This window comes from Gallus gallus, chromosome 1 (assembly GCF_016699485.2).
Source record: "Gallus gallus isolate bGalGal1 chromosome 1, bGalGal1.mat.broiler.GRCg7b, whole genome shotgun sequence".
Lineage (NCBI taxonomy): Eukaryota > Metazoa > Chordata > Aves > Galliformes > Phasianidae > Gallus > Gallus gallus.
In genome coordinates, this window is record NC_052532.1 from 105,948,019 (window position 1) to 105,972,476 (window position 24,458).

The 24,458-nt window shown below is 45.1% G+C and overlaps 1 protein-coding gene and 1 long non-coding RNA gene across 2 annotated transcripts; both read right to left on the reverse strand.

Moving 5' to 3' along the window:
* Positions 1-4,181: 4,181 nt before the first annotated feature.
* Positions 4,182-7,155, reverse strand: C21orf140 (chromosome 21 open reading frame 140). Its single transcript, XM_004934536.3, has one exon. The coding sequence runs from the start codon at positions 5,253-5,255 to the stop codon at positions 4,305-4,307; it is 951 nt and encodes a 316-aa protein (XP_004934593.2). The 5' UTR covers positions 5,256-7,155; the 3' UTR covers positions 4,182-4,304.
* A 592-nt stretch (positions 7,156-7,747) lies between these two features.
* On the reverse strand, positions 7,748-15,209 carry LOC107055374. Its single transcript, XR_001470456.4, has 2 exons — positions 15,152-15,209; positions 7,748-11,735 (listed from the first exon to the last, which is right to left on the reverse strand). It is a non-coding gene; the product is annotated as an uncharacterized LOC107055374 (long non-coding RNA).
* Positions 15,210-24,458: the final 9,249 nt, after the last annotated feature.

A 24,458-nucleotide genomic window follows, 5' to 3' on the forward strand; every position in this document is an offset into this window, starting at 1 on the left:
GTGTACCATCTAGGCTCATCTGGACCTTGACTGGCATATGTGTGTATCAAACTTCTATCATGGGTATAATCAGAGCACCAGCTGCTCCTTTTCCACGTCGTGATAGGGATACCTGATAGTGGCCAGAATAGTTATCCCCATAGTAATGGACTCCTCATATGTTCCTGTAGAGAAAAGAATTGTTTGGGCACAAATAAGTGATTAGGCATGTATTCATGTGCATCTCCGTATGGCATCAATCTCTCCCTCTTGGAGTCTGATAAAAGAGCTATTGAAAATGTCTGTGTGTAATGGCATCAAAGGCTACGCCTCTCTATGAGATTAGTTCCAATCTGACCAAAGACTTTTGAGGTGGCTGTCATAGAGCAAGGAATGTATATGGTTGCTTCCTTTCAGTCACTAGAAACACAATATAGATGACCGTCTTTTTTTTACTAATCTTTTTTGTTTAGGCAGATTTGTTCTGTTTGTGTGGCACTTTCCAAGGTCCATGGCTCTTCTGATTTACTATGACTCATATTCCTCTGGCCTAATCACTGATTAGCAGAAGTTTAGCGCTAGCCAACTAGAAATGTCAGGCACCGTCAATTAAGAGGTGTTTAAGTCATAGAAATCAGCGTGGCCCTTGTGTCTATTTGTCTTCTAAAGCAGTTTTCTTTTTTTTTTCTTTTTTTTTTTTTTCCTGCGTGGAATGTTGTTGCTGTATTCTTCCTCCTTTCCTTGTGTCCTACCATTACATCCCCCACATGGGCCTCCTTAGGCTCTCGGCCTAAAAGCATTTGCCCTGCCAGCGCTCTGGGTTGCAGCATGCTACTAGTACACTGGACTTATAAAACTGTGTTGAGCTAATCCTTGCAGGCCTGCTTCATAGACTGGAAGAAAATAGATGTTTTTTTCCATGAAGATGAGGCTTGGAAAAGCATTTAGAAGTAATTAGTCAATGAGACGTCATGAAAATGCAGGTGATTTGCATTCCGGCTAGCTTAGAGCAGAGGGACATCTGTTATAGCTTCCTCATCAACATACGCATTTGCATCTGCCTCTCCTCTTTATGCAAAGATACTTTAATCATTTTATTCTAGTGGTGCATTTTAATCAGAGTCAGGAGAGGGAACAAAGACATTTGTTTTGACATATTGAAATGGTCAAACACACTGGGCCTCACCACAACAGCTACTGCTAAAAAACCTAATAAAATAATAGCTATTTAAAATACTACCAAGAAGATACTGGACTCATACATACTATTCCAAATGCTTTTGAACAAAGTGCATGCTATTTGCTAACATCCTCCTATTAGATTGTTTAGTCATATGTTTTTACTTGTCATCCTAAATTATCAGTTGAGTCAGAACTGCATGAGCCACCATATTTTTCTTCAGTACAAAGCACTATAAAGTTTTTTAGAAAGCATGGGTTGTAATTACCCTTCTGCAGCAGCAGAGGGGGAGGGAGGAAGAAAGGACTCCTCTCAGAGGATTTTATACAAAATACCAAAGTTCATTCAGTTTCCAGCTTAGTTCTTTTCCTGCCCACAGGTTTCCATTCCTGTTAAATATGACTGAGTAGAGAAGTTTCACCAGCTCTCAGCCTCCCAGGCGAAGGCAGGGAAGAGTGGATGTAGCTTGGGAAGCCTTCCCAGCCCTTCCCAGCCCTTAGTAGGGAAAGGATGTTTTTCAATTTTTCTCCGCAAGGTAGGCCACCAAACACCTCTTTCTTCATGCTCATTTCCATTTACCAAATCTAAAGTAGGAAAGACAGATACATTCCCATGACAGACATTACTTCCTCACTGAACTTTCTTGTTGTTGAAATGGATGGAAAGCAGGTGATTCTGCACCTGGTCCCACGGCCTCCACTGCAAATTACAGATGACAGAAGACACTCCCTAGCAGCAAATAAGTTTTGCAACATGGCTCTCTTGTGTAAGACGGTGGAGGCAGAGACCCATAAGGCTGAGCGGTGGTGAGGTGTCAGTCTGGAACTCTGCTCTGTTCACTTTTGGTCTCACTCTTTTTCATGCAGAACAATGAAGTCATCAGATTTTTGCTGATTTGATGATAGCTGGCATCAGCACACTCTTCTCCACAGCTTCGTGCCAGTATTAGAGCGTGGGGTCATCAGGTGAAGGTAAACAGAGCCATTGTGAAAATGAGTTGTGCATCATTTGTTTGTTAAGAAAACCAAGCTAGTGTGCAATTGCTGCTCATCCTTGTGGAAAAGAGGAATTGGATCTATTTCTTTTCTCATGATGATTTCACACCACTTCGTATTCACTGATGTTCAGCGGCACAGTTCCTGCTTCAAGCCAATGTGAAATTATGTTCAGGGCCATGATACCAGCACAATAAAAACATTCCTGCCCCTCACTAATCTTTTCCCCTTTTCTCCCCTACTCTTTTGTCCCTACATTTGAAGCACTTAATTTTCCATTCTCTGCGACTTCCATATTTATAAAAATGAACAGATGTTTTTCCTGATGAACATGAGGCTGAGAAAATATGATTATTTTCTTTTGTATATTCGTATCTCAGCCTTAGGGAATTATATGCACAGATTCTTCTGAAGGTAGATGAGACCACTTTTTTGAGATATCTTTCTGCCACACCAAATTACAGTGCTTAAAAATTACAATTTAGATGGTTTCCACACACAGGAGAAAAACAGCACAGATTTCCCTCAGCGTATTGAAACGTTTTAGTGAACTTGTGAATCATCTTATAACATTTCTTTCATGTTTCATGGTTTTTATTTTCTGTCTTAAAAGTGCAAAATAAATACATACAAAGTAAAGGGCTATGGACCAAGTAAATTGGGAGCTACTTTACAGAGATGAGAAAGCATTCCACAACCTTGAAAAGCAACACATCTAAAATGTGACTTTGCATCACTCATAAATAACCTTTTGAACTCAATTCTGAAAGAAATCTTCATATCTCAGTGTCCAACAGCATTCAAACAGGAGTGAATCCATGTCAGGAGTAAAGATAATCTCCAGTGATGAATGCCGTGTTTTATTCTGAAAGACTGAAGTCTTCATACTTCAAAGCCTGAACCAACTACTGTTTGTTAGGCTTCAGAAAGGAACTTCCCTTTTAAAAAAGATTAGATTGTCATTGGAATGTTTATTGCAGAGCATTGTTAGAAGTAAGGCACCAGACATAATAAATTAATGAGCTGATAACAGGTGAATGTCTGTATTATGGGAAAGTCTCATAAATCTTCCATTATCTACGGTCTCTGGCTCAATCGCAGTCCAGCATATACTCTGCTCAGAAGCAACTCTTCCATGTGTGTCAAAGATGAGTCTGACATGCAGAAATTAATTTTGCAGTATAAACTTTTTCAGAATGGAGGAGATTCACATCTGTAGCATGGTCTTATGATTCCTATGACAGAGGACTGGGCCTTAGGCATGCTTTTTCCCATTTTCATGGAGGAAAAAGATCTAGGGGTGTTAGTTGATATCTGTCCGGACATGAGCAAGCAGACTGCCCAATGGCCAAGAAAACCAGTGGCATCCTGGCTTGTCTTAGAAATAGTGTAGTCAGCAGGAGCAGGGAGGTGATCATACCCCTGTACTCAGCTCTGGTGAGACTGCATCTCAAGCACTGTGTTCAGTTTTGGGCCCTTCACTACAAGAAATACATTGAAGCTCTGGAGCACGTACAGAGAAGGGCAGTGGAGCTGTGAGGGTTCTGGAGCACAAGTCTGATGGGGAGCGGCTGAGGGAACTGGGGTTATTCAGTCTGAAGAAGAGGAGGCTCAGAGGAAACCTTATATCTCCTTACAACCACCTGAAAAGAGACAGTGGTGAGGCAGGTGTTGGCCTCTTCTCCCAGGTAACAGTGATAGGATGAGAGGGAAAGGCCTCAAGTTGGACGAGGGGTGGTTCATGTTGGGTATTAGGAACAATTTCTTCTCAGAAGGAGGGGTGAGGCACTGGACCAGTCACTGTTCCTGGAGGTGTTCAAGAACCATGTGGATGTGGCACTGAGGGACATGATCAGTGGGCATGGTGGAGATGGGTTGGTGGTTGGAGTAGGTGATCTCAGAGGTCTTTTCCAACCTTAATGGCTATGATTCTGTGATTTTTTTGCAATAAGAGAAATTAACTGTCACTTCCTGGTGCAAGTGTAGCACATATCAGCCTAGTCTTGGAAAACATCTGGAATGTGATATTCAGATTTAAAATGATTTCTTTTATTAGTACAATTGACATTGCTTTTAAAGTTTATATCCTTTGAACAAAAGGAGGAACCAGTATCAAAGCACATCTGAGGCCTGAAAATAGGAAGAACCATTTAAGAAAGTGAGTCAAGGTAGTAGTTTTCCCATTTCTTCACTTTGTTAATCGCTATCTTCCATTTGTTCGGGGTCATCTTCTCTATTCCTTTAATAATCAGATCATTGAAGAGGATACATCTGTAGGAGTGGGTATTCTCAACAGACCTCAGGGCAAAGTCCTTCCTGTTGTTTATAATAAACCATTTCAGAGAAGACCAGGCAACATCCATTGGATAGAGGTAGGTGTAAAACGGAGGCACAGCAAGAAGCTCATGGCCATTGGCTCTAGCAGTCTCAGGGCAACACTGGATGCTGGACATGTAGATTACTGGTGGGACTGAAGGCAGTAATCTTGTCTCCTGCTCCTTGCTGTTCTTTGCCCCTGCACCTTTCAGCTGCCTTTTATCTCTTGTCACAATTATGCATTTCCCATAGGACATGGTCAGAGAATCACACAACTCCTGAAAGACACCATTCTGTTTTTGAGTGGGCAGTTCATTTCTTAACAGCAGTTTGTACTTCCATGGCACCCACCCTTGGCTGCTGCCAGCATGAACAAGTGTCCATACTGGCCAATGTAGGCTGGCCTCCTCAGTTATTTTTTCTCCTGTTATAAGACTTTCTGTAATATCTGTTTCCCCTAAGAAGATAGTGTTGAAACCATTACGCTGCAGGTCCCTCAGAGCTCTTAAATACTGCAAGCACTGTGTCTTTGAAGCAACATCAAAACATCCCCTAGGAATTATGTGCCTGAGAAGTGGGTTTGTAAAGCGCTGCATGTTGGCTTCTAAAGGGATACAGGAATTGGAAGCTGCTGAGCTCACAATGTGTGTGGTTGCCCTCGTGGTGCCTGTGATGTCACACCTATCCAGCAGCAACTCCGGGGCTTCCAGGTGGCTGATCATAAGGCCACTGTCTTGTATGCAACAGGTATAGGGTGCCTGGAGCACAACACTGCAGCCGCCCATGGGAGGTCCACCATGTTCAACCTGCACATATTCAGGCTCTGGGGGAGGGAAGAAATTATCAGTGCCTCAGACACCACTTAAGGGTGACGTATTTTTAGAACTAATCTGGTTTTTAGAGTCTTTTCTCCTCCTCATTGGGTTCACGAAGGTGGGGAGTGAGCAAATGGCCGTGTGGTGTTCAGCTGCTACTGGGTTCAACCACAACAAAGATGAATGACACACAGTGTTACCAGGGACTAGCTACTAGGACTAGAGGGAATGGCTTCGAACTGTGCCAGGGAAGGTTCAGGCTGGACGTTAGGAAATACTACTTCTCTGAAAGAGTGGTCAGGCACTGGAATGGGCTGCCCAGAGAGGTGGTGGAGTCACTGACCCTGGAGGTGTTCAAGGAACGTTTGGACGTTGTGTTGAGGGACATGGTTTAGCGAGAACTATTGGTGATGGGTGAATGGTTGGACTGGGTGATCCTGTGGGTCTTTTCCAACCTTTGTGATTCTATGATTCTACGATTCTATGAAGGGTTTACCCCCAGAAAAATGAACGTGTGACCTAACTGTTAATCAGATGCAGAATGATGGCAACATCAGACTGTAAACATATGAAAAACTTGCTTGAATCTACAATTCGTATTCACATGAGAATACACTACAAAATAATATCGATTCATCTTTATTAGTATTTCACACTGTGATAGAACTTTCTCCTAATAAATCAGGAGTGTAAGCTGACACGAGTAGTTCTACTGAAATTATTGGTTGATTGTTTGCTCATACCATTCTGTAACTTTCTTTTGTGCCTATGACCAACAACCCATCCATGACGCTCACTGGAACTGCAGATCATATCCCCTGTTGCCTAAATTGAAAGTGTCCTTTCCTTCTGTCCTCTCCAGAGAGGATTTACTAAATAGTGAATGAGTTGGAGCCTGCCATCCTTGAGATAGGCTCATAAAAATGGTATTTCCCTTTTGTTTCTCTTGCTTTTTAACTACCTTCTGATTGTCAGTAGATACCAGTAGGTAATAGGGCAGGGGAGTTACAGGGCAGAATCCCCAGGGGCCAGAGTGAGGTAATTCACTCCTCTCTCACCAAGCTTGACCCTTAGGCCTCCAGACCATGCCAGGCTCTCCCACACTGCCCACCTCATCCCTCTGAGGCCTGTCACAACTCCAGGCAGGGGCAAAAAGCAGTAGTCTGCTGCTGTCCCCAATGGGCTCCCCTGGAAATGAAAGCTGTGGTACCCAACTGACTTGCGTGCTCTTGGGCTGCTCTGTGTCGCAAAGCAAAGGACAGCTGCAGCCATCAGGAGGCTTGTTTCAAAAGCATGGTCCTCCTCTCAACTGGACCACACATGAAGGTATAAGTGCAGTTACCTGGGAAAATTGGGTTTGATCTTCCTCAGATTAAGCTCCCTGCAGTGAACAGTCCTGAAAGTGTTCCTCTAACTCTCCAGGCTCTTGTATTTTTGCAATATCAGGTCAAAAGCTAAGGGACAAAGGCTATTTTTGCTTTCATGTGACAATGAAAGGACTTAGCAAGATGGATGAAGGAGCCACAAGCCAGCCTTTCTGCTTAGGAGGATGGACAAAGTCTGTGCCTCTGCTTTTTCTGCTGCCCCAGAAGGACACTGTGTCCCTCCCAGCCTGTCAGATGGCACCGCTGTGCCTGTGACTCTGTTGAGCCCTGTTTCCATCAGTCCTCACAAACTGGTCTGTGCCTTAGTGGTTAAAAAGATACTGATGATAGTGCCAGCTGCTGACATTTAGTGAGACAGGAGTGATGAGCTGCTCTCACCTCCTGTTTAGAGGAATTATTTGAGAACTGGGTTCTCCTCTCTTCCCGTCATGTATATGACAAAAACCCATCTGCTAACCTGCTTTAAAAAACAATTATTCATTGTCCCAGCATCTCAGTACTGTTAAAAATACTTGGGCAGCAGACAGAAGGTGGTAGTCTAAGACACAAACCCAATCTCTGTGGGCTCAGTGCCACGTGGAGTGTTTCACGGGGTGTCCAGCCTCAGTGGCCTCCTGCTCCCCACTGAAAGAAGGTGGAGGCCTCACCTTTCTTCATGCTCTTTCTGGGTGCTGTACAGATCTCAATTGTTCCACTTAGCAAAATGACAAATTTACCAATTACCCACAAACAAAGTCCCTATTAACAAAGCAATTAGGATACCAATTATCAGTTACATGCCAATTACTCATTTCAGTAGTAATTATGTCATTAGGTTACCAGTCACCACATTGACACAAGTTAAAAATCATCACAAATCTTTTATTTTAAAATCCAGAATAAAAACATAATGAAATACGGAACATAATGAAATACAAACAACAGTGGGTATGATGTGAGGCAAACAGCGGGTGTTTCTGCTGCTATTTTATATTAAGATATATTTATATATTTATATAAGGCAGCTGAAATTAAGTTGCTGAATTTGGGAATATTATTCTACATGAAATCTGTGTTGTTTGTGTTCTTTTTTTTTTCCTAGTATTTTTTTTTTCCTAAAAAAATGCCATTCCCAATTGAAATAATCTATTTTCACTCCTGGCTGTCTGATGGCATACTGAGCACCAGCTAAAGTCTCACACCAAAGCAATGCTTCTGATATCAACAGACAATTTCCAGAAGTATGTAATTTTAGCCTCTGGATCCACGATGGAACCAATAAGAGAAGCACTTGCCAAAATCAGCGATGGCCCAAGGATGGAAACACGGAGAAAGGTAGAAACTTTGGAAAATAAATTGAGCCAATATCTCAAGTAAGAGTGCCAAATTTCTCAGAACAGAATTAGTACAAGTGCTGGAGGATTCCCACAAAGATCAGTGAGGCACCTTGTGAAAACTGATGAAATTCAGTTTCCCGCGTAAGCTCACAAAGGTTGAGCTTAGCACTTCTCCATTGGTGGCATCTGAGACACAGCTCCCTCTATTGCCTGGAATGCGTAGGAAAGGGGCATCTTCAGGAGTTGAAGCTGTTTAGGAGATGTGGCTGAAATAGCATGTACACATTTGCATGTCCCTAAGATAGAGAAGGGAAAAGAGAAGGGAAAGTGTTTCAAAGCCCAGTGGCACTTGACCACCAAGATGAAGAACAGAAGAGCTCAGCAAGGCAGGGCACTATTTGTAGCTGCCTTGCAAACCCTCCAGGAGTACCAGGCAGGGAATAAGGGAATAAGGTGCCCAAGCTCAGTCAGACCAAAGGAAGGGCACCCCATTCCTACTGTCACCACCACTCAAACCATTTGGGAAGACTAACTGCCAGCAGCTCATGAGAATGTCCTGGGTCATTGGTGATGCACAAACTCCTTCAACACAGAGACTGAAGCTGCACTCAGCTGACACTTCAAGTTCCTGGCCCCACAGGCCAGGGGGACCTATTCATGAGGGGACACGTTCTTCCACATGGAAGAGACCCAGTAGAGCATCAGCTCCCACTCATCCTTCATGGAGAGGTTTCCTTCACAGAGCACAGAATGGGAGGATCACACCTGGGATCTCACGCCAGTAAGGAGCTGGCATAGAGCGGATGAATGTTCCTCAGTTTGGGAAGGAGACAGAGACACCGGATCCATTACCAATGTTCAGTCTGATTCAAGTGCTCAGTACACAGTGTAGAGACCCTGTTGCATGGTGAGCACAGGCTGGGGAAGGGCCCACCTCTCCTGCATGCCCAGATTGCAAGAGCAGATTATTGATGTAAGCAGGGGAGACCCAAGGGGATATCAATCAACACTTCAGCCATACATTAGCAATAAATGAGTTTTCAGAAGCTGAGTTTCAGGTAGGCAAACAGCACGTTAGAGTTCACCCTCTATTCTGGTGCTTCCCTTGCCTCAGCCTGTCAAGAAAAGCAGAGGCCACTGCTGAAGGAGGTGAAATTTCACTGCACAGAGTTCTGTGCAGTGATGGATGTCTGAAGCTTGTATCAAACACTCATGGAAAAAGGGATTTGATTCTGTTTGCTGACACCGTTGCATGACTGGAAAATAGATAAATCAGGTCTGCAAAGCAGGAGAAACTGTCACCGCTGCACGAAGCCAGCCTAAAGTCTCTTCTCAGTGCTGGCAGTGGCCAGCTATTTATCTTTCTTCAAAATGGACTGCAGTATTTGCCTTCTTGTGAAAAACACCCATGCTGAGTAGAAGGAACAAATCTGGAACCGCAAGTGTTTTTCCCACCTTCAAAACACCTCTAATTTTTAAGATCTGAATAGCTGAGCTGTGGTAATGGGAGCATGGCTACCGAGCGCAGTCAGGAGCAGTGAGCATAAATAGGAGATAATGGTTCAAAGCACACAGTTATTAAACCAAACGCCGTGATGAAGCCAAAGGTAACAGGGACCAAAACTGACAGAACTGCCTAATTAGTCTCTGCTGGAGACGGTGCCTGGGTAATATGCACCTGTCCAAAAAAGGAGATGCCTGCATTGGAAAGCTGAATCTCTGGAATTCAAGCAAGAAGTGTGGAAAGCCAAGAGAGTGGTATGGGTTTCATCTTGGCTACTGGCTAGAAGTATCAGCCTTGAAACGTGTCTTACAAGATCAGGCTGTGGAAATTCCCTTTTAGGATATGGGCCACATGAAGTAAATTATTTCCAGGCAAGAAGTGGCAAAAACTCACAATAATAACAGTACATTGTGGCAGAAAATGATTAAAAAAAAAAACCAGCAAACACGAAGCTATGGATTTAGTAACAGCCTGTTGAAGAAAAATTACAGGAGAAAAGGAAAGGAATGCTTTTTAAAGTATCAGATTGTTGAGAACTTTCTTCCTATCAATAACAGAAAGTAAAAACACACAGAAACACAAAGGTGTCTGAATGGAACCAGCAACATCACCCCACAAGCATATAATTTTGAAGGACCTAGTAGGATCTTTGCTTCAAAATGCCCTCATGTTCTCAGTGTACTTTCACCAATAGTTTCCAGATTCCTGAGACTTTTCCAATGAATGCAAGGACCGGTATTTGCGAGCTCAAGTCCACTGCTGATGAGTGCCTCCCCAAAACGACTGTCCTCAGCACCTGTGTGCCAGGGCTCTGCAGGACTTGGGATGAACACCCCTGATCTGTGTGGTGAGCAAACTGCATCTTCTTGTGCCTACTGAGGCGTGGTTACCAGCATCAAAGCAGAAAGCACCCTCAAGCTGCCATGCCAGGCTCCTGCTTACTGGCTACCACCAAAGGAAGCAGCAGAGGCTGGGGGCTAGTGGGGTTTCATGTTGAAGGGATTAGCACTAGACTGAAGGAATCAGTCTGGGATTACTGATGCAACAGCAGCACAGCCCAAAGGCTGTGGCTCTTAAGTCCTGGTGGTGGACAGGTAAGTCCTTTGAGAGGCTTTGGGGAGACATCAGGATGCCTCAGACCACCTCATTGTCCTGGGCTATGGGAGAGGTTCAGTGTGCGGGAAGAGCGCTGCTAAGAAATGCATGACCAATGTCAAAAACCCCACTGCAGACCAAGCCTGCCAAGCAAGCAAATAAGTTCAAGTTTTGTGTGTGCCTCCAGGCCCTTGAAGTAATCTCCCTTTTGAGAAGGCTGATCATGGGCTTAGCTCCATGGCTGCTCAGCATGATGGTGAGGGTGGACGCAGAGGCTGTTGCAGCTCTCTCTGCTTGCAGAGCACAAACCCAATGGGCTCAGTGATAGCTCCAACTTCCCAAATAAATAAATCCTTAATAACAGCAAACAGGCACAACAGCAATGCCCCAACTAGAAACAATGCCCTGCTTGAAGCAAGTCTTCCATTTTCCAGAGCGGGAAGTTAGAAAAGCACGCAATAAATGCAGCCATGAAGGAAGTAGGCCAGTAAGGACTTGATTCCTAGCCTGTCCTCCAAAGGACCGGGGCTGAAATAGCACAGGTTGCTCATTGTGCTTGGGAACCTTCACAGTTATCATGCGGGAAGCTTGCACAAGACCAGGCTGCATCTGCCCTGGCACAGCTCCTCCTTTCTCACTTTCATAAATGAAAAAATATCCCTATTGGAGCTCCTTACACGCAACAGAATAGTAATAATACAAAAGAAGTTTCATACATTCCTCAGAACTGCGTCTGTGCTCGGTGCCTCCAGTCCGGTGATATACTTGATGTCCTGCTTTTGCAGATCCATTAAGGCAGCACTGTTGATGATAACAAAAGTGTCTTTGCTCTCCTTTCCCGAAAGCTCCACCCTGCTTCTCTGAGGATTAAGCTTTCCAGAATAGAGATAGTCAATGTAGTTTTCAGGCTTGCTGGAAACAATGTTGCTGAGCATCATGACAAACAGAAGAAAGCCAAAAAACCCAACAATGATGAGGATATAGAAAGATGCCATTATCTCCTCCTGCATCTCCAAGGCTGGGTTGCTGTGGTTGTTGAATCGAAGGGTCTTCTTTTGCTCCACATACATATGGAATAATTTCGGCATGATCGAACTGCCATTTGTGTGGTTGCTGAAAGCCATTTTCCCTTTCCACTCCGGCTGCAAATCTAAACAAAACAGAACAAAGGAACCAAATCAGCTGGCTAAAGCATTCCTGACCTTTGTGTCTTCAAGCACAGGTCTTGCGCGTTGTTCCCCTCTTCTGTTGTGTAACTATGTGCACTCAGACACTGGCTGCACAGCTTGCACGCATAAAGCTACTGTGAAGGTCAGTGGGAAGTTAACACAGGAATCAAGAGAATTGAGCACTGTTGTCCCCTGCATGAAAGACGTGCATGCACATACATGGGCACGTGCTACTCCTGTATGCTGACTTTGTGTTGCTAGTGACGTAGCATCAAAATCAGGACTCAGGAATAACCCCGTCAATTCCAGTGATTATCTCAGGGGAAAAGGGATGACTCACTCTTAGGTACCACCATAATGCAAACAAGATTGCCACCAAGGTGGCTCACAAGTAGAGAGACATTAAATCATCCTCAGTAAAAGAAGCTGAACTGAAAAAGAGCTATTGCAAGGAACTAAATAAAACCAAGCGGATATAAGTTTGTTATCTTGCTGAGAAGGAAACTTGAGAGATAAATAACTTCCTGCCAAATCACATTTCATAGGGTTGACTTCTTTACGAGCTTCTTAAAAGTAATCTGCAGCACAAGAATGACTTAATTTATTGCCTCTGTACAAATCATGAAGAAATTCTATTTTCAAAAATCTGAAGTTTTGACTGTTCCTCCACACCACATCCAAATAATGGTCTTTTCTTTCTTTCTTTCTTTCTCTTTTTCTTTTTTTTTTTTTTTTTGGCAGCAACAATTTTCCATTTTTGATACAAATCTGTGCATAATTTTGAGTTCTCTGAAATCCCCTTCGAGAAGTATATGTCAATCTTAGAAAAGCTCTGTGAAAATCTGCCCATAAGGTTTTACCCTGCTGTAAATAGATGCCAAGAGTTTTATCCCAAATATGTAACTTCCACTAATTTTAAGTCATTTACTTTCCTTACTTCTGTTTTCATTACTTTGCAGTCAGCACTGGTTGACCTACTAAGCTCTTCTGTTGCAAAGGGTCAGTACAAACTGACGATGCAACTCTAGAACTCTGGGGATTTACAACACTTGAAGGCTGGACCACTTCCATAAATCTCATTCAATCATTTAAAGAGCGGGATGTGAATAACAGAATAAAAGGCTCTTAGAATTCTCTGATGAACTCTAGAACGTTACCCATGGAAAATCTCATGGCCTAGGTTCCCAGCTGGCAGCCTCCTTTCCTTTCTCATCCTGTTTGCTCTCTCCAGAGCGGGCACTGGTGGCAGTGATCTTCTGTCCTTGTGCTTTGTACTGGGGTGATCAGTGCTACTGACTCAAGGAAAGAAGGCATTTCCTCTCCATCTGGCTAGGATGAGCCGATCACCTGAGCGCTGAAGAACTGACTGGGTGTCTGCAATTGCTTGAACATCCTGGATGATTAAAATAGCTATTCCTGGTTAGGTTTCCTCCTTCTTGCAACTATTATCCTCTAATGAAGGTGTTTACTATGCTGGCTGGGAGGTGACTGCTCTGCCTGGAATCTATTAATAGCCAGATAACCACCGTGGGCAGTTCCATGAGTTGAGCAAAAAGTTTATACGGGAACCACTCACAGTGGCAGGTGGAGATTTACTACTGCAGGGTGAGAAGTGGAGATGTGGCCAGGGCCTTTTCAACCTGTTCTGCTATGCCAACTGCCCCTGTTTTTTTGGCTACTGTCATGGTGAACTGCAGCACTGGCAGAGGACCAAAGCTCAGGGTTATACAAATGGCCCTTCGTCTGCTCAACAGAGGGACTCTCTATGACTGCGGACCCGACTCTTGGCTCCCCTGACTCCTGTCACCTCTGGAGCAGGATCAGTCCTTTATTGATGAGCACAAATTTCCGGATTTCAAAAGTTTAGAACAAAGCATAGCGTTTCCCCACACAGCTCCTCAGACACCACTTTCTAAAGAATCATCAAGAATCATAGAATATCCTGAGTTGGAAGAGACCCATAAAGATTGAGTCCAACTTCCAAGAGCACAATCCAAAAATCAGACACGTGTTGAACTCCAGCACGCTTGCGTTCTGTCGCTGTCACAGAGAGCAGAGCTCAGCGCTGCCCCTCTACTCCCTGTGAAGTGCTGCAGCCGCCATCAGGCCTCGCCTCAGCTCCTCTGCTCTGCGCTGAGCACACTGAGGGGCCTCAGCCGCTCTTATCCCTTCCAGGCCTCTCGCCATCTTTGTAGCCCTCCCTTGGACTCTCTCTAATAGTTTTATGTGTCCTTTTTGTACTGTGGCACCCAAGAATACAGTGCTTTGTGCTTTCAAGAAATGAAACTAGTTAAACATTGGACTGGCACTTAAAAGCTGTGTCTGCAAGGAAGGGTATCGCTGAGCCATGTGCCACCTCAGCACAGTGAAATCCTGCATGTACAGAAAACTTGTGTGGGGGATGCAATTATGTGTGTGCAAAATACAACAGAATACAACAACACGGCAGGTACCAATCCCCGGAAAACAATAATGAGAGGCCTGAGGCAAACGAAACAATGAGCTGAAAGGGCAGTGTTGCCCACTTGCTTTAATGGCCACCAAATTTCCCCCAGGCCAAGCACGTGGCACAGTGGGGTTTTTTAACCAGCAGGTAGTGGGGGCCAAGCACAACTGCAGCACTACAGAAAGCCAGAACCTGAGTATTCACTCAAAAATGAGAAAGAGGAAACCTAGAGTAGGATCTGCCTTTGGTGGTGGCTAGGGAAGGCTTAGTGTCTGTGGTTGTGCCACATCAGGCCTCAAGGAGAGACAAAACAGATCTCGTGCTGTGTCCCTGGTCTGTAGATCCGTACACCCTTACAGCCTCTGCTCGTCAGCACTCCTCAAGACCTCAAACATCTGTATCTCCTTCCCATCTTTGAATTAGGTACAAGGTTAGAAATCTGCCTTTCTTTCCAAGGTGGGACTCATTCCCTTTCTACCCATTCCCCTCTCCACTGCTTTTCCACACCTGCATTATTTTTTGTTTTGACCATTTTCTGTCTGTGTGGAAAGCTGTGTTCCACACATACCAACCATATATACATGCTTCTGTCACCTGTCTCATAAGTAGGCATAAATCCGTGCAAAAAAATGCACATACACATACATGTGCTTAAACTTCTCCTCTCCCCACACGCACAAACACACAAGAAGATACAAAAACACTGCCAGAGATGCATGCATTATGCCATATCTTGCTAATTTTCAAAAGTTTTTCCAAAAATGACCTGTAGCTTGAGTGATAAACCTAGTTGTTTTGAAGAGGACAGCATTTTAGGGGAAAAAAAAGATCCAGTGAGTGTATCCAAAATATTGGAGAAATTAAATTTGAAGCAGTGCCTATTTATTACTACATAGAGGAAGTCAAAACAACAGCTATGAAACGTTGTACCTGCCCAGACAGCTTACTTACATGCAGCCTTAGCTCAGTCCTGGGAGCAGCACCTCTTCCAGCTGTCAGGCTTGCTCCCAGCTGACCAAAGCATTTAACTATTTAAGGAGCAGAGGAGAGGAGTGGCTTCTGCTTCTTGCCTCTGGCAAGTAATCACAGACACGCTATGCATGAGGGAGTGTCATCAAAGTAATGTAGTAACAGGATGCTGTGTACATACAGGGCTTGTAGGATGTGGGAGCTCAAGGCAGGCGGCTGTCTGTGTACCTCATCTTGCAGAGAGTGTGGGCAATGTTGACCAGGGCTCAGTTGTCTCAGTATGGGCCACAATAAAGCACGAAGACTGTTTCAAGCAGGTGTTTGCTGCTGGACAGAGCCCATATAAGTGTAGATGTGGGCCTGGGGTGATTTTTGGTTATTCATCATAAGTCTGTTATTTTAAAATCTAACAGGAGGGGGAAAGAAAACAGCTCTGTACCTGCTCCTCCCAAATGTGTTTGGCTGATACCACCTGACCATGCCAGAGGGAAGAGGCTGGGTAGTTATGTCTGCTTGTAGTGCACACCTACATCCCTGCTCTTCCTGCTCTACCCTCCTGGTGAAAGGATGGGGAAAGAAAGTAGACGGGAATAGGAAAGAGGATGCTGGATGAAGCAACCTTGCTATCTTTCATATTGCATCCTCCTGCCACAACCTCTTATATCCTGTTCTGCCAGGTGGGCAGGGGTGTTTTATTCCATTCATCCACCCTCCACATGGCAAAACAGCACGAGTTATACCCCTTCGCAATCAAGTCCCCCTCTATGATCAACATACAACACCAGCCACAAGCTTGCAACATTGCAGATTTAATTCAGGCTTTGTGATGGGGGCCACAGACTGTTTTCACTGGGTTGCTTCGTATAACCAGAACAAAACTGAAGGCACTTCTTGGAAGAGGAAAGATCATGCTAAAGTAGGCTGGGTTTCCTTCCTTGCCATGGGAGGGAACAGGAATGTTAAAGGCAATGGTAAGCAGGACCCCATGACAGCAGAGTACATCTGCCTTCAGCAGGCAGCAGCAGTTATTGCTATTAAATTGCAGTTAGACAGATTCATAAATCTTGCTGTGGAACTCAGTTCAAACTATTTGTTTTTTCATGTTTAATCTTCTCTGGATAGCACACAGTGCTTTCAATGTATCAGCAACTTGTTAGATGAGCTGCACCTTTGGCTAACAAACACAGAGCCAGAAATAGGAAGATAATCAGAAGCAGGGAGCTACTGGTTGGGAAAAAAGAGATCTAAGGGCTCCCAGAAGCAAGGCTGGGATGAGCTCCCCCCTGTGCTTTCCCCCCATCCATGTATTACCTGCTCTGCTGCCAGGCTGTGGGAGCTGTTATCCAGCTAACTGCCGGCTCCAGGAGAGAAACATAGCACTGAGAGCATTTCTGGTCTAAAGTCATGAACTCTCCATAGAACAAAACACAGTGAAGACCACAAAACACCCACAGGCATGTCTGTCTTGCCTTGCATCAGGCTGAGCTGCAGATGTGTGCTGGCTGTGTCCCAACCTCTCTCTCGAGCTAGAGCATGGAGCAGCATTTGATAGCCCTTTTTCTTGGAAACAAAACCAAATGGAAATGTATAAACACTGATAACATCCCCATTGGTGATTATGTCCATCTGATCCCCTCAACAATATGCAACTATGAGTGGGACAGGCTCAAATCTACACCAAAGGCAGGATTTGCTTCACTCCCTGGGACTGTTTGGAGCTTCCCTGCTAATTGGGAGAGAAAGGTAGTCCCGAAGGCTAATGAGTCCATCTCTTAACACAGTTTGTCCTCCATGAGGTCTTGCTTTCTAGTGACTGTGATTAGTGTCAGCAGTAAAAGTGCTGTAAGACAGACTCCCCTTATCCATCATACTAGGGCAAAGGATGTATGATCCCTTCTTGTCCTTCCCAAGACGGGACAGCAAGGATATCATGTCACTTGCAGGAAGGATTTGAGTACAATTCTCTACAAAGACAACAAAGCTGTTGGAGTAGACTAGATGTTTAGGTGAGGAGAAGGATGGGAGTGATGGATCCCACTGTGGTGCAGATGGCAAGAGGTGGGGCAGCTATACGAAGTTGTTCCTTCAGCAGGAACAAGCACTCAGCACCTGCACGGGTGACAGCTTCCTTCCTCCACCTACAGGCCTAGAAATCTGTACTGGTGCCAGGTAGCACCTTTCTTTTTAAAAGGAATGCGGGACAAAGGGGAAGGTTTGGAGTACAAGCAAAACAACAAAGCTGGAAGTATTAATTCGGCAGTCTTTTAGTGAAGGCATATGGACCCCCGAATAAGCTAAGGCATATCAGCTGAGGACCTGATCCCCTTATTACTGAAGTTTCATTATCTTTAAAGATAGCACAAGAAAATAATATGAATTAGTAAGGCTATTTTTGTCATTTTTTTGAATTTTTATGGGATTTTAGTGTTACCAACTCCACAGTGAGAATCAAAATCCCAGAGGCCAATTCAGTGATTGGTGGAAACTGAACTAGTCTCTGTGCTCCTAGCTTCCAGCATCTGAGAACACCTGGAAGTACATTATCAAGACAGGCATGACTGGAAACGAGGCAGGAATAGAAGATTCAATGTGCTTTTGAAGCACCTGGACAAGCCCAGGTGAGCTTTGGCCTTGATGCATCTCCGATGCACACTTTCCTCTGCAGCGTGCTAGCTTGTTTTCCACGCTGTCATCCCTGTGGTATATAACGTGGATCACGTCTTCAAGCAATATTTCCTGTTGAGGCAAGGTGACCTGCCTGTCTGGGAGGAAGTGGGATGAAGAAATGTCTGGATCTAGGATGAGCAACAGAACTGCACTGGTCATTGAGGACACTGGGGGTACTGAGGATCTCACCCCCACATGATGCCTTGCACACAAGCCCTGTGACTTCCCCTCCCCAGAAATCTGGGTCATGCCCTGGCAGAAACAAACCAACATGAATTTACTCCAGCAACGAACCACCCTCAAGACAGGGAAGCTGAGATGTGCCCATTCCTCAGCAATCCTCCTTGGAGGTGAGAGGATCCTGATGTGTCTCAGGGAAAGGCCAAGAAGCACAATGCCCAGGAAGCTGATGTGCTGCCGCAGCACCAAGAGGAGCCAGTACTGGAAGAGCACTATGTTGAATCAGCAAAGAGTTAGGCATAAGCTGAGGAGGATTTGTTAAGAGTACAGAGCTATTCTATGTAGAAAAATCCTTCCAAGTACCCTGAATGAACAGGGCAACCATCTGCTATGTCCTTTCAGCTTACTTGTTGGTGGCCGAGTCATCCTGTCTTCCTGGAAGATACAGAGTCTGAGGGTGGGAGGTGCAGGTAATGACCTCAGCTCAAGGCAGTACATGCAGACTTGCACAGGTCGCAGCATGCCACAGATTGCATTGCCCAAGCTTCTGCAGCTGAAAATGAGCCAGAGCTTTCATTTTGCTATTGCATTAACAGGCCTTGGGCTAGGACTGGCTTTCTGGTGATCTGTTTCTCTCTCTCCATGCCCAAGTGTAGGTGTGAGAAAGAGCTCATCTGAACTCCTGTTTTTGCAAAACACTGTTGTAGCCCTGCTCATACACAGGAACCGTGGGGAAGAAGAAAGGCGCTGCTGTGTCTGTCTGCTCAGCAGTTAATACATTGTGCCCATTCACTGCACAGCACTGCATGGTCCCCCTCCTGCTTGTAATTTCCTTTCAAGTATTGGAAGATCACAGTGAGGTCTCCCCAGAGCCTTCTCTTCCCTAGGCCTAACAATCCCAACTCCCTCAACCTTTCATCACAGGAGAGGTGCTCCAGCCCTCTGATCACCTTTGTGCCCTTCTCTGGACCCACTCCAAGAGCACCCCATCCTTCTTGCTTTGGGGTTCCCAGGCCTCCAGAATGGACACAGTATTCCAGATGGGGCCTCACAAGGGCAGAGCAGAAGAGGACAGTCCCCTCCCTCTCCCTGCTGGTCACTCCTCTTGTGACGGAGCCCAGGATACCATTTGCATCTTGGGCTACAAGAGCACACTGCTAGCTCATGTCCACCAGGACCCCGACATCATCCTTGGCAGGGCTGCTTCCCAGGAGTTTATCTCCCAGACTGTACTCATATCAAGGATTGTCCATTCCCAAGTGCAGCACCTTGTGCTAGGCCTTACTGAACCTCACTAGGTTCTCATGGGCCCACTTTTCATGCCTGTGATTCTGCTGATAAGTCTCAGGCAGTGAGGTTTAGGCTCCCTGTTGTTTATTTACTTTCATCCTTTTTTGTAGCTTTTCCAACATTTATTGGCTGATCATCCTAAGTGCTTTTAGCTTTCTCCATACTCTAATGCAGCAGACCTCCAAAGCCTTTGGTCCTCTCCCACCCTTCTCAGACTCTTCCCTTCCCCGAAAATTTCATTTCCTAATATTGTCTGAGTGCTGCACATCGCTGGGAGGCATTAAGAGCTGCCTCCCCATCCTCTCAGCACAGAGTATGCTTTAGAACAAGGCATCCCACACTACTGCTGCATTATCACTTACTTCACGTGCAGTCTTCGTGCGGTTGTAACCGCTTCAGGACCTGGTTGTACCAGAGCCACATCTAGGTTTTGCCACCTGCGACTCACCTACTGGCAGTAAAATTCTGTACCTGGGAAGCAAAAAGATCCGCATTTATTGTGGTCCAATGTTCACGTTTTTGGCTCCCACCCAAAACACACAGTAATGTGATTTGAATAGTATCACCTTCAGGACAGCAATAAAAGTAATTGCTACGCCCATCCTGTGCTTCACATCCTGTTTCCACCACAGGCTACACATTAAAGAGCTCTTGCTGAAGACAACATCACCCTGGGACAACCCAAGCCAGCCCGCGGCGGTGGCTGCTGGCTGCTGGTGGCAAAAGAAGATGAGCAGTGCCCTCTCCATAGGAGTAGAGCTAGATCAGGAAAACCAAGAGTAGTGCTGAAGACCAACACCACCTATGGTGAATGCTGATAATATCCATGAGAGTTTACAAAGTCCTTTTTTCTCCCACCTTTCACTCCTGATTGTACTCAACCATGAGTTGAGTGCACGGAAGAGGAAGGCACGGAGGGAGCTTACAGCCCAGGAAGAGACGTTGATTTTGCTGCCCTGTGAATGCAGCCACTGGGAGAGATGAAGCTGTGCTGCTGGGCTTACCCTTTCTGCTGCATTATCAGCAGTCAGGGCTTTATTTCTGGTCCACTGTTATGATGAGCTTCCTGGATATTCGTAGAATCACAGAATTGTTCAAGTTGGAAGGGACCTTTAAAGGTCACCTGGTCCAGCTTCCCTGCAATGAACAAGGACACTTAACAGCTCATCAGGTGCTCAGAGCCCCATCCAGCCTGACTGAGTGTCTTCAGGGATGGGGCATGCACTGCCTCTCTGGGCAACCTGTGCCACTACCTCACTACCCTTATTGTAAAAACTTCTTCTTTATATCCAGTCTAAACCTCCCCTCTTTTTGTTTGAAACTATTTCCCCTTATCCTATCAAAACAGACCGTGCTAAAGAGTCTGTCCCCTTCTTTCTTACACCTCCCCTTTAGACACTGAAAGGCCACTGTCAGGTCTCCCAGGAGCCTTCTTTTCTCCAAGCTGAACAGCCCCAGCTCTTAGCCTGTCTTCCTAAGGCAGTTGTTCGGTCCCTCAGACCATTTTTGTGGCCTTCCTCTGATCTTGAGTTGGACACTTCTAAAACCACTAGATGAGCAACTGATAACAACTAACAAGAATGTGTCCCTGCAGTCCCAAAAATGGAAGAAAGAAGTGTTGGTTGAGGAGATGCGTTTGTGTCAGGCTATGATTTAGAGAGGCAAGTAAGGGCACACAGTGGCAGCAGGCCAGGCAGTTTGACAGGTTGCCCCATGTTGTCCCAGCCACTGTAATTGCTCATTTCCTCTTCCCCCTCCCCTGAAGAGTTCCAGATAAAATGTGTTAGCCTGAAACACCTGCTCTAGGGTTTAAATGTGTTTCCTCAGACGAGGCAAGGAGTATGCATCCATGCAGCAAGGTACTGACTGGTATGCACTGGTCTGCTCCCTGCAGTAGGTGCGTGCTCACTCTCCTTGTTGAGTGGAAACTGTAACGTAATAAAAACACAAACACATCTAATAAAACCACAGCCATGTTACAACACCCCTTTTCTACTTATTTTTAAATTTTAACAGGCTAATGAGTTCTCTGGAGATCCCCAAAAGCACCAACTGCTCCTGAGGACAAATAAAGAGGGTAAATAAAGAGGGTGCAGGGTAATACACTGCTTGTTTTACTTCTCACTGAAGGAAGTTTGAGAGGGAAGAAGTTTTCCTAGATCTGAAGAAAAGAAGGAAGAGCTGGTGCCACTGGTGTGGCTGTGATGCTCCTAGTGCCCTTGGTCATGGATGTTTTAGAAGGAAAGCTGGGCAGTAGGTCTGGTGTTTTAGCATGGCTGTTGATCTCTGTGAGCAGCTGTTGGAGGGGTTCACTGCCAGTTAACTTGCTCAATAATTGTCCATGCTGTTACTGTGGTTATACCTTGCAATCCAGGTGCTGTGCTGCAAAACACTGAATGCATACCATGGCAAGGTAGTTCTCCTCATTCTTGTACACCAGCAGACCACAGGGGATCAGTTTTCACCATATAACACCATTCTTCATACTTTTTTGGGAACCACACAATCAGGTGATGCCCTTGTCTTTGATCTTGGTGAATCCTAATTGGAGGATGGCAACCCATTCATACTGCAGACAATGACCGCACTGCCAACAGTTACCTCCACCTTTGCCTGTGCCCAAGTTTAGCCAAGAGGGCCTCTGGGGAGAAGAGCTGCCCCATGCAGTCACTGTGGATGTGGTCATGTTTCATGGGAAACCAGAAGAAAATAGGACAGAAATCTGAGCTGGGTCAGCCTGCCCTTGTGATGACGTGTACCTACCCGTGTCCTCTCCCAGGCAGTGGCACCAGTGAGTGCACATGGAACAGGTGAGAAAGAAAATGTTGAGTTTTCCACACCAGCCTGTGGTACTCAGCAACTCATGCCCAGTATGCAGAGAAACGTCCTTTCTCAGCAACACTTCTGAAAGTTTGGTTTCTCAAATGGACATTCTGGGAAAGATCTATTGAGGTAAGATTCTGGTCTTGTGGCACAGGACCTGAAAGTGCCTGAAAAAGCTTTTAAGTGTTTTTCTTCATGTCAGGGAAACAGAGCAAAACTCATTTGAAGGCTTCCTGTTTCCCTGCTTAGTCCCAGCAAACTCAGCTCGGACATTTGACATTTCCAGGCCCGGACATAGTGTCAAGGGGCCTGGTAATTTCTGTATTTTGGAGATAAGATAGGAGGCTCAATTGATATTTCACCTGTTCTGCAGTCAGCTTGCCAACACCACTGGAAATTTGATTAGCATGAAGCACTATTACCCTTATTCAAATTTATTTTCTTTTGCTTACCTTTATTCAAATTTCATTTTCCGATCTGCTACAATCCCTTTCCCAAGGCCAGGATTTGGATGAATGGTCTCTCAGACTACTGCTGATGAAGTGTGAGATCATAGAATCACAGAGGAGTTTGGTTTGGAAGGGATCTCAAAGCCTACCCAGGCCCAACCTGCTGAATGATAGAAGGATGGAAAGGATTTGATGCTTCATTCCTCTGCTCTCTGCATGCAGCCCAGGACCACATTCACACCTGAGGCCCAGGGAACTGAGCTACTGGGAGTGGAGCTGCAGACACACCTGTAAGGAAAGATTGGCTCCAGCAGCCAGGAGAAGGGATCTGGCCTGCAGGTGCAAAGTTGGCATGAGATTATTGTTTGCACCCTTTTTCCCAGATTCTTTTTGCATTGTTAGGTGAGAAGTGGATAATAAAAGCTTGAGAAAACACTGCCAGGACAAAAAGTCAAGTCAAATTGGAGGTTTCTAAGCTGGCTGTTGCCATGGGCCTGAATAAAGACCACAGGTTTGAGGTTTATGTGCACAACAGTGAACCAGAACAGCTGCTGAATCAGCCGTTCCCCTGACAAATTACCATGCCACTGGAAGCTGGAGGTCATAAGGAAAAAGGAAATAGGAGTTAAGACTTAGGGAACAGTGTGCTAGATCCTGTGCTGATATGGCTTCCTTTGGCCAAGGCAGATGGGTTACACTTATTTCTGCCGAGCAAGGACCTGTGGACCTATAAGGAAGATGGGGATGGAGATCTGAAGGTCATAGGCTGCAGTATGGAATAAAACACTGGAAAATGGAAAACATGGCAGTGTGGGGAGGCAGAATTAGTACTATGGATGGGGCTGTGCCCAAGAGAGAAGTATGAACTACATATTGGTTAATCATGCGCTGCTGAGTCCTTGGGATCAAATCAGAATGAACGCTTACAGCTGGACTAATGAGTCATGTTTTTCTTGTATAGAAGTATGAAAGCTACTGTACCTCAAAACAGCATCAGAATGAGAATCCAACTGGACCTTGGTCAAAATCAAACAGCATTTCTGTGAAGATTGGCTGTGCATGGTGTACCCATTCTATAACTGCTATTATACAGAGTTAAGCGTTTTTCAGAGTAAATGCTCTCAGATTAAGGTGCCACATTTTGTTTTGCTTGGCTTTAGGTCTTGTAAGGTTGGTGGCCCTACTCCAATGTGTGGGTTTTGCAGACTGAGCGGAAGAATTACTTCAGCAAAGCTGGGTGTGCCTGTGAAAATAATGTGCTGTAGCCCAACCAGAAAATCCGGGTCTGCTAGAGAAAGCATTGCATTAGAGTTGTTATTCCTTTTTCTGTTAAATCAGAGCAGATGGCCACCATGTTCACTTTTGTATTTAGTATTTATGCATTTTCCACAAAATTTATATGAATCTTCCCTTTTCTTTCATCTGAAGCACATTCATAAATGCTGTTGAAGGCTGCCTTGAAATGCAACCATTCCTGCAAGCCCTGCCCTAGAACTACTATGAATTTAGTTATTTGCTAGAGTATTTCAGCAGGGTATGGGCCTTTGCTTCTTGCCATTGGAAGCAGTTGACTCAGACCATTTTTCCACTTGAACCTGCCCACAAGGCCAGCCAAGCAGACAGGACAGCTTCAGTTTCAGGGAACACAATGCCTTTTTCACTGGTAAAAAAACAACGTGACCTTTCCCAGCCTCCTCTGCGAAGCAATTGCATTTGTGCTGGTTCCTTGAGCAATTGCTTGAGAAAGGCTTCATGGAGGTTTCACATGCGCAGCTGATGGCTCCAGCTGGATAAGGAGATTAGCAAGTGAGTTTGGCTCAGCGATAACGACATGTAAAACTGAAACAGGATACCATAGAAATATGATATAAGATAATTTC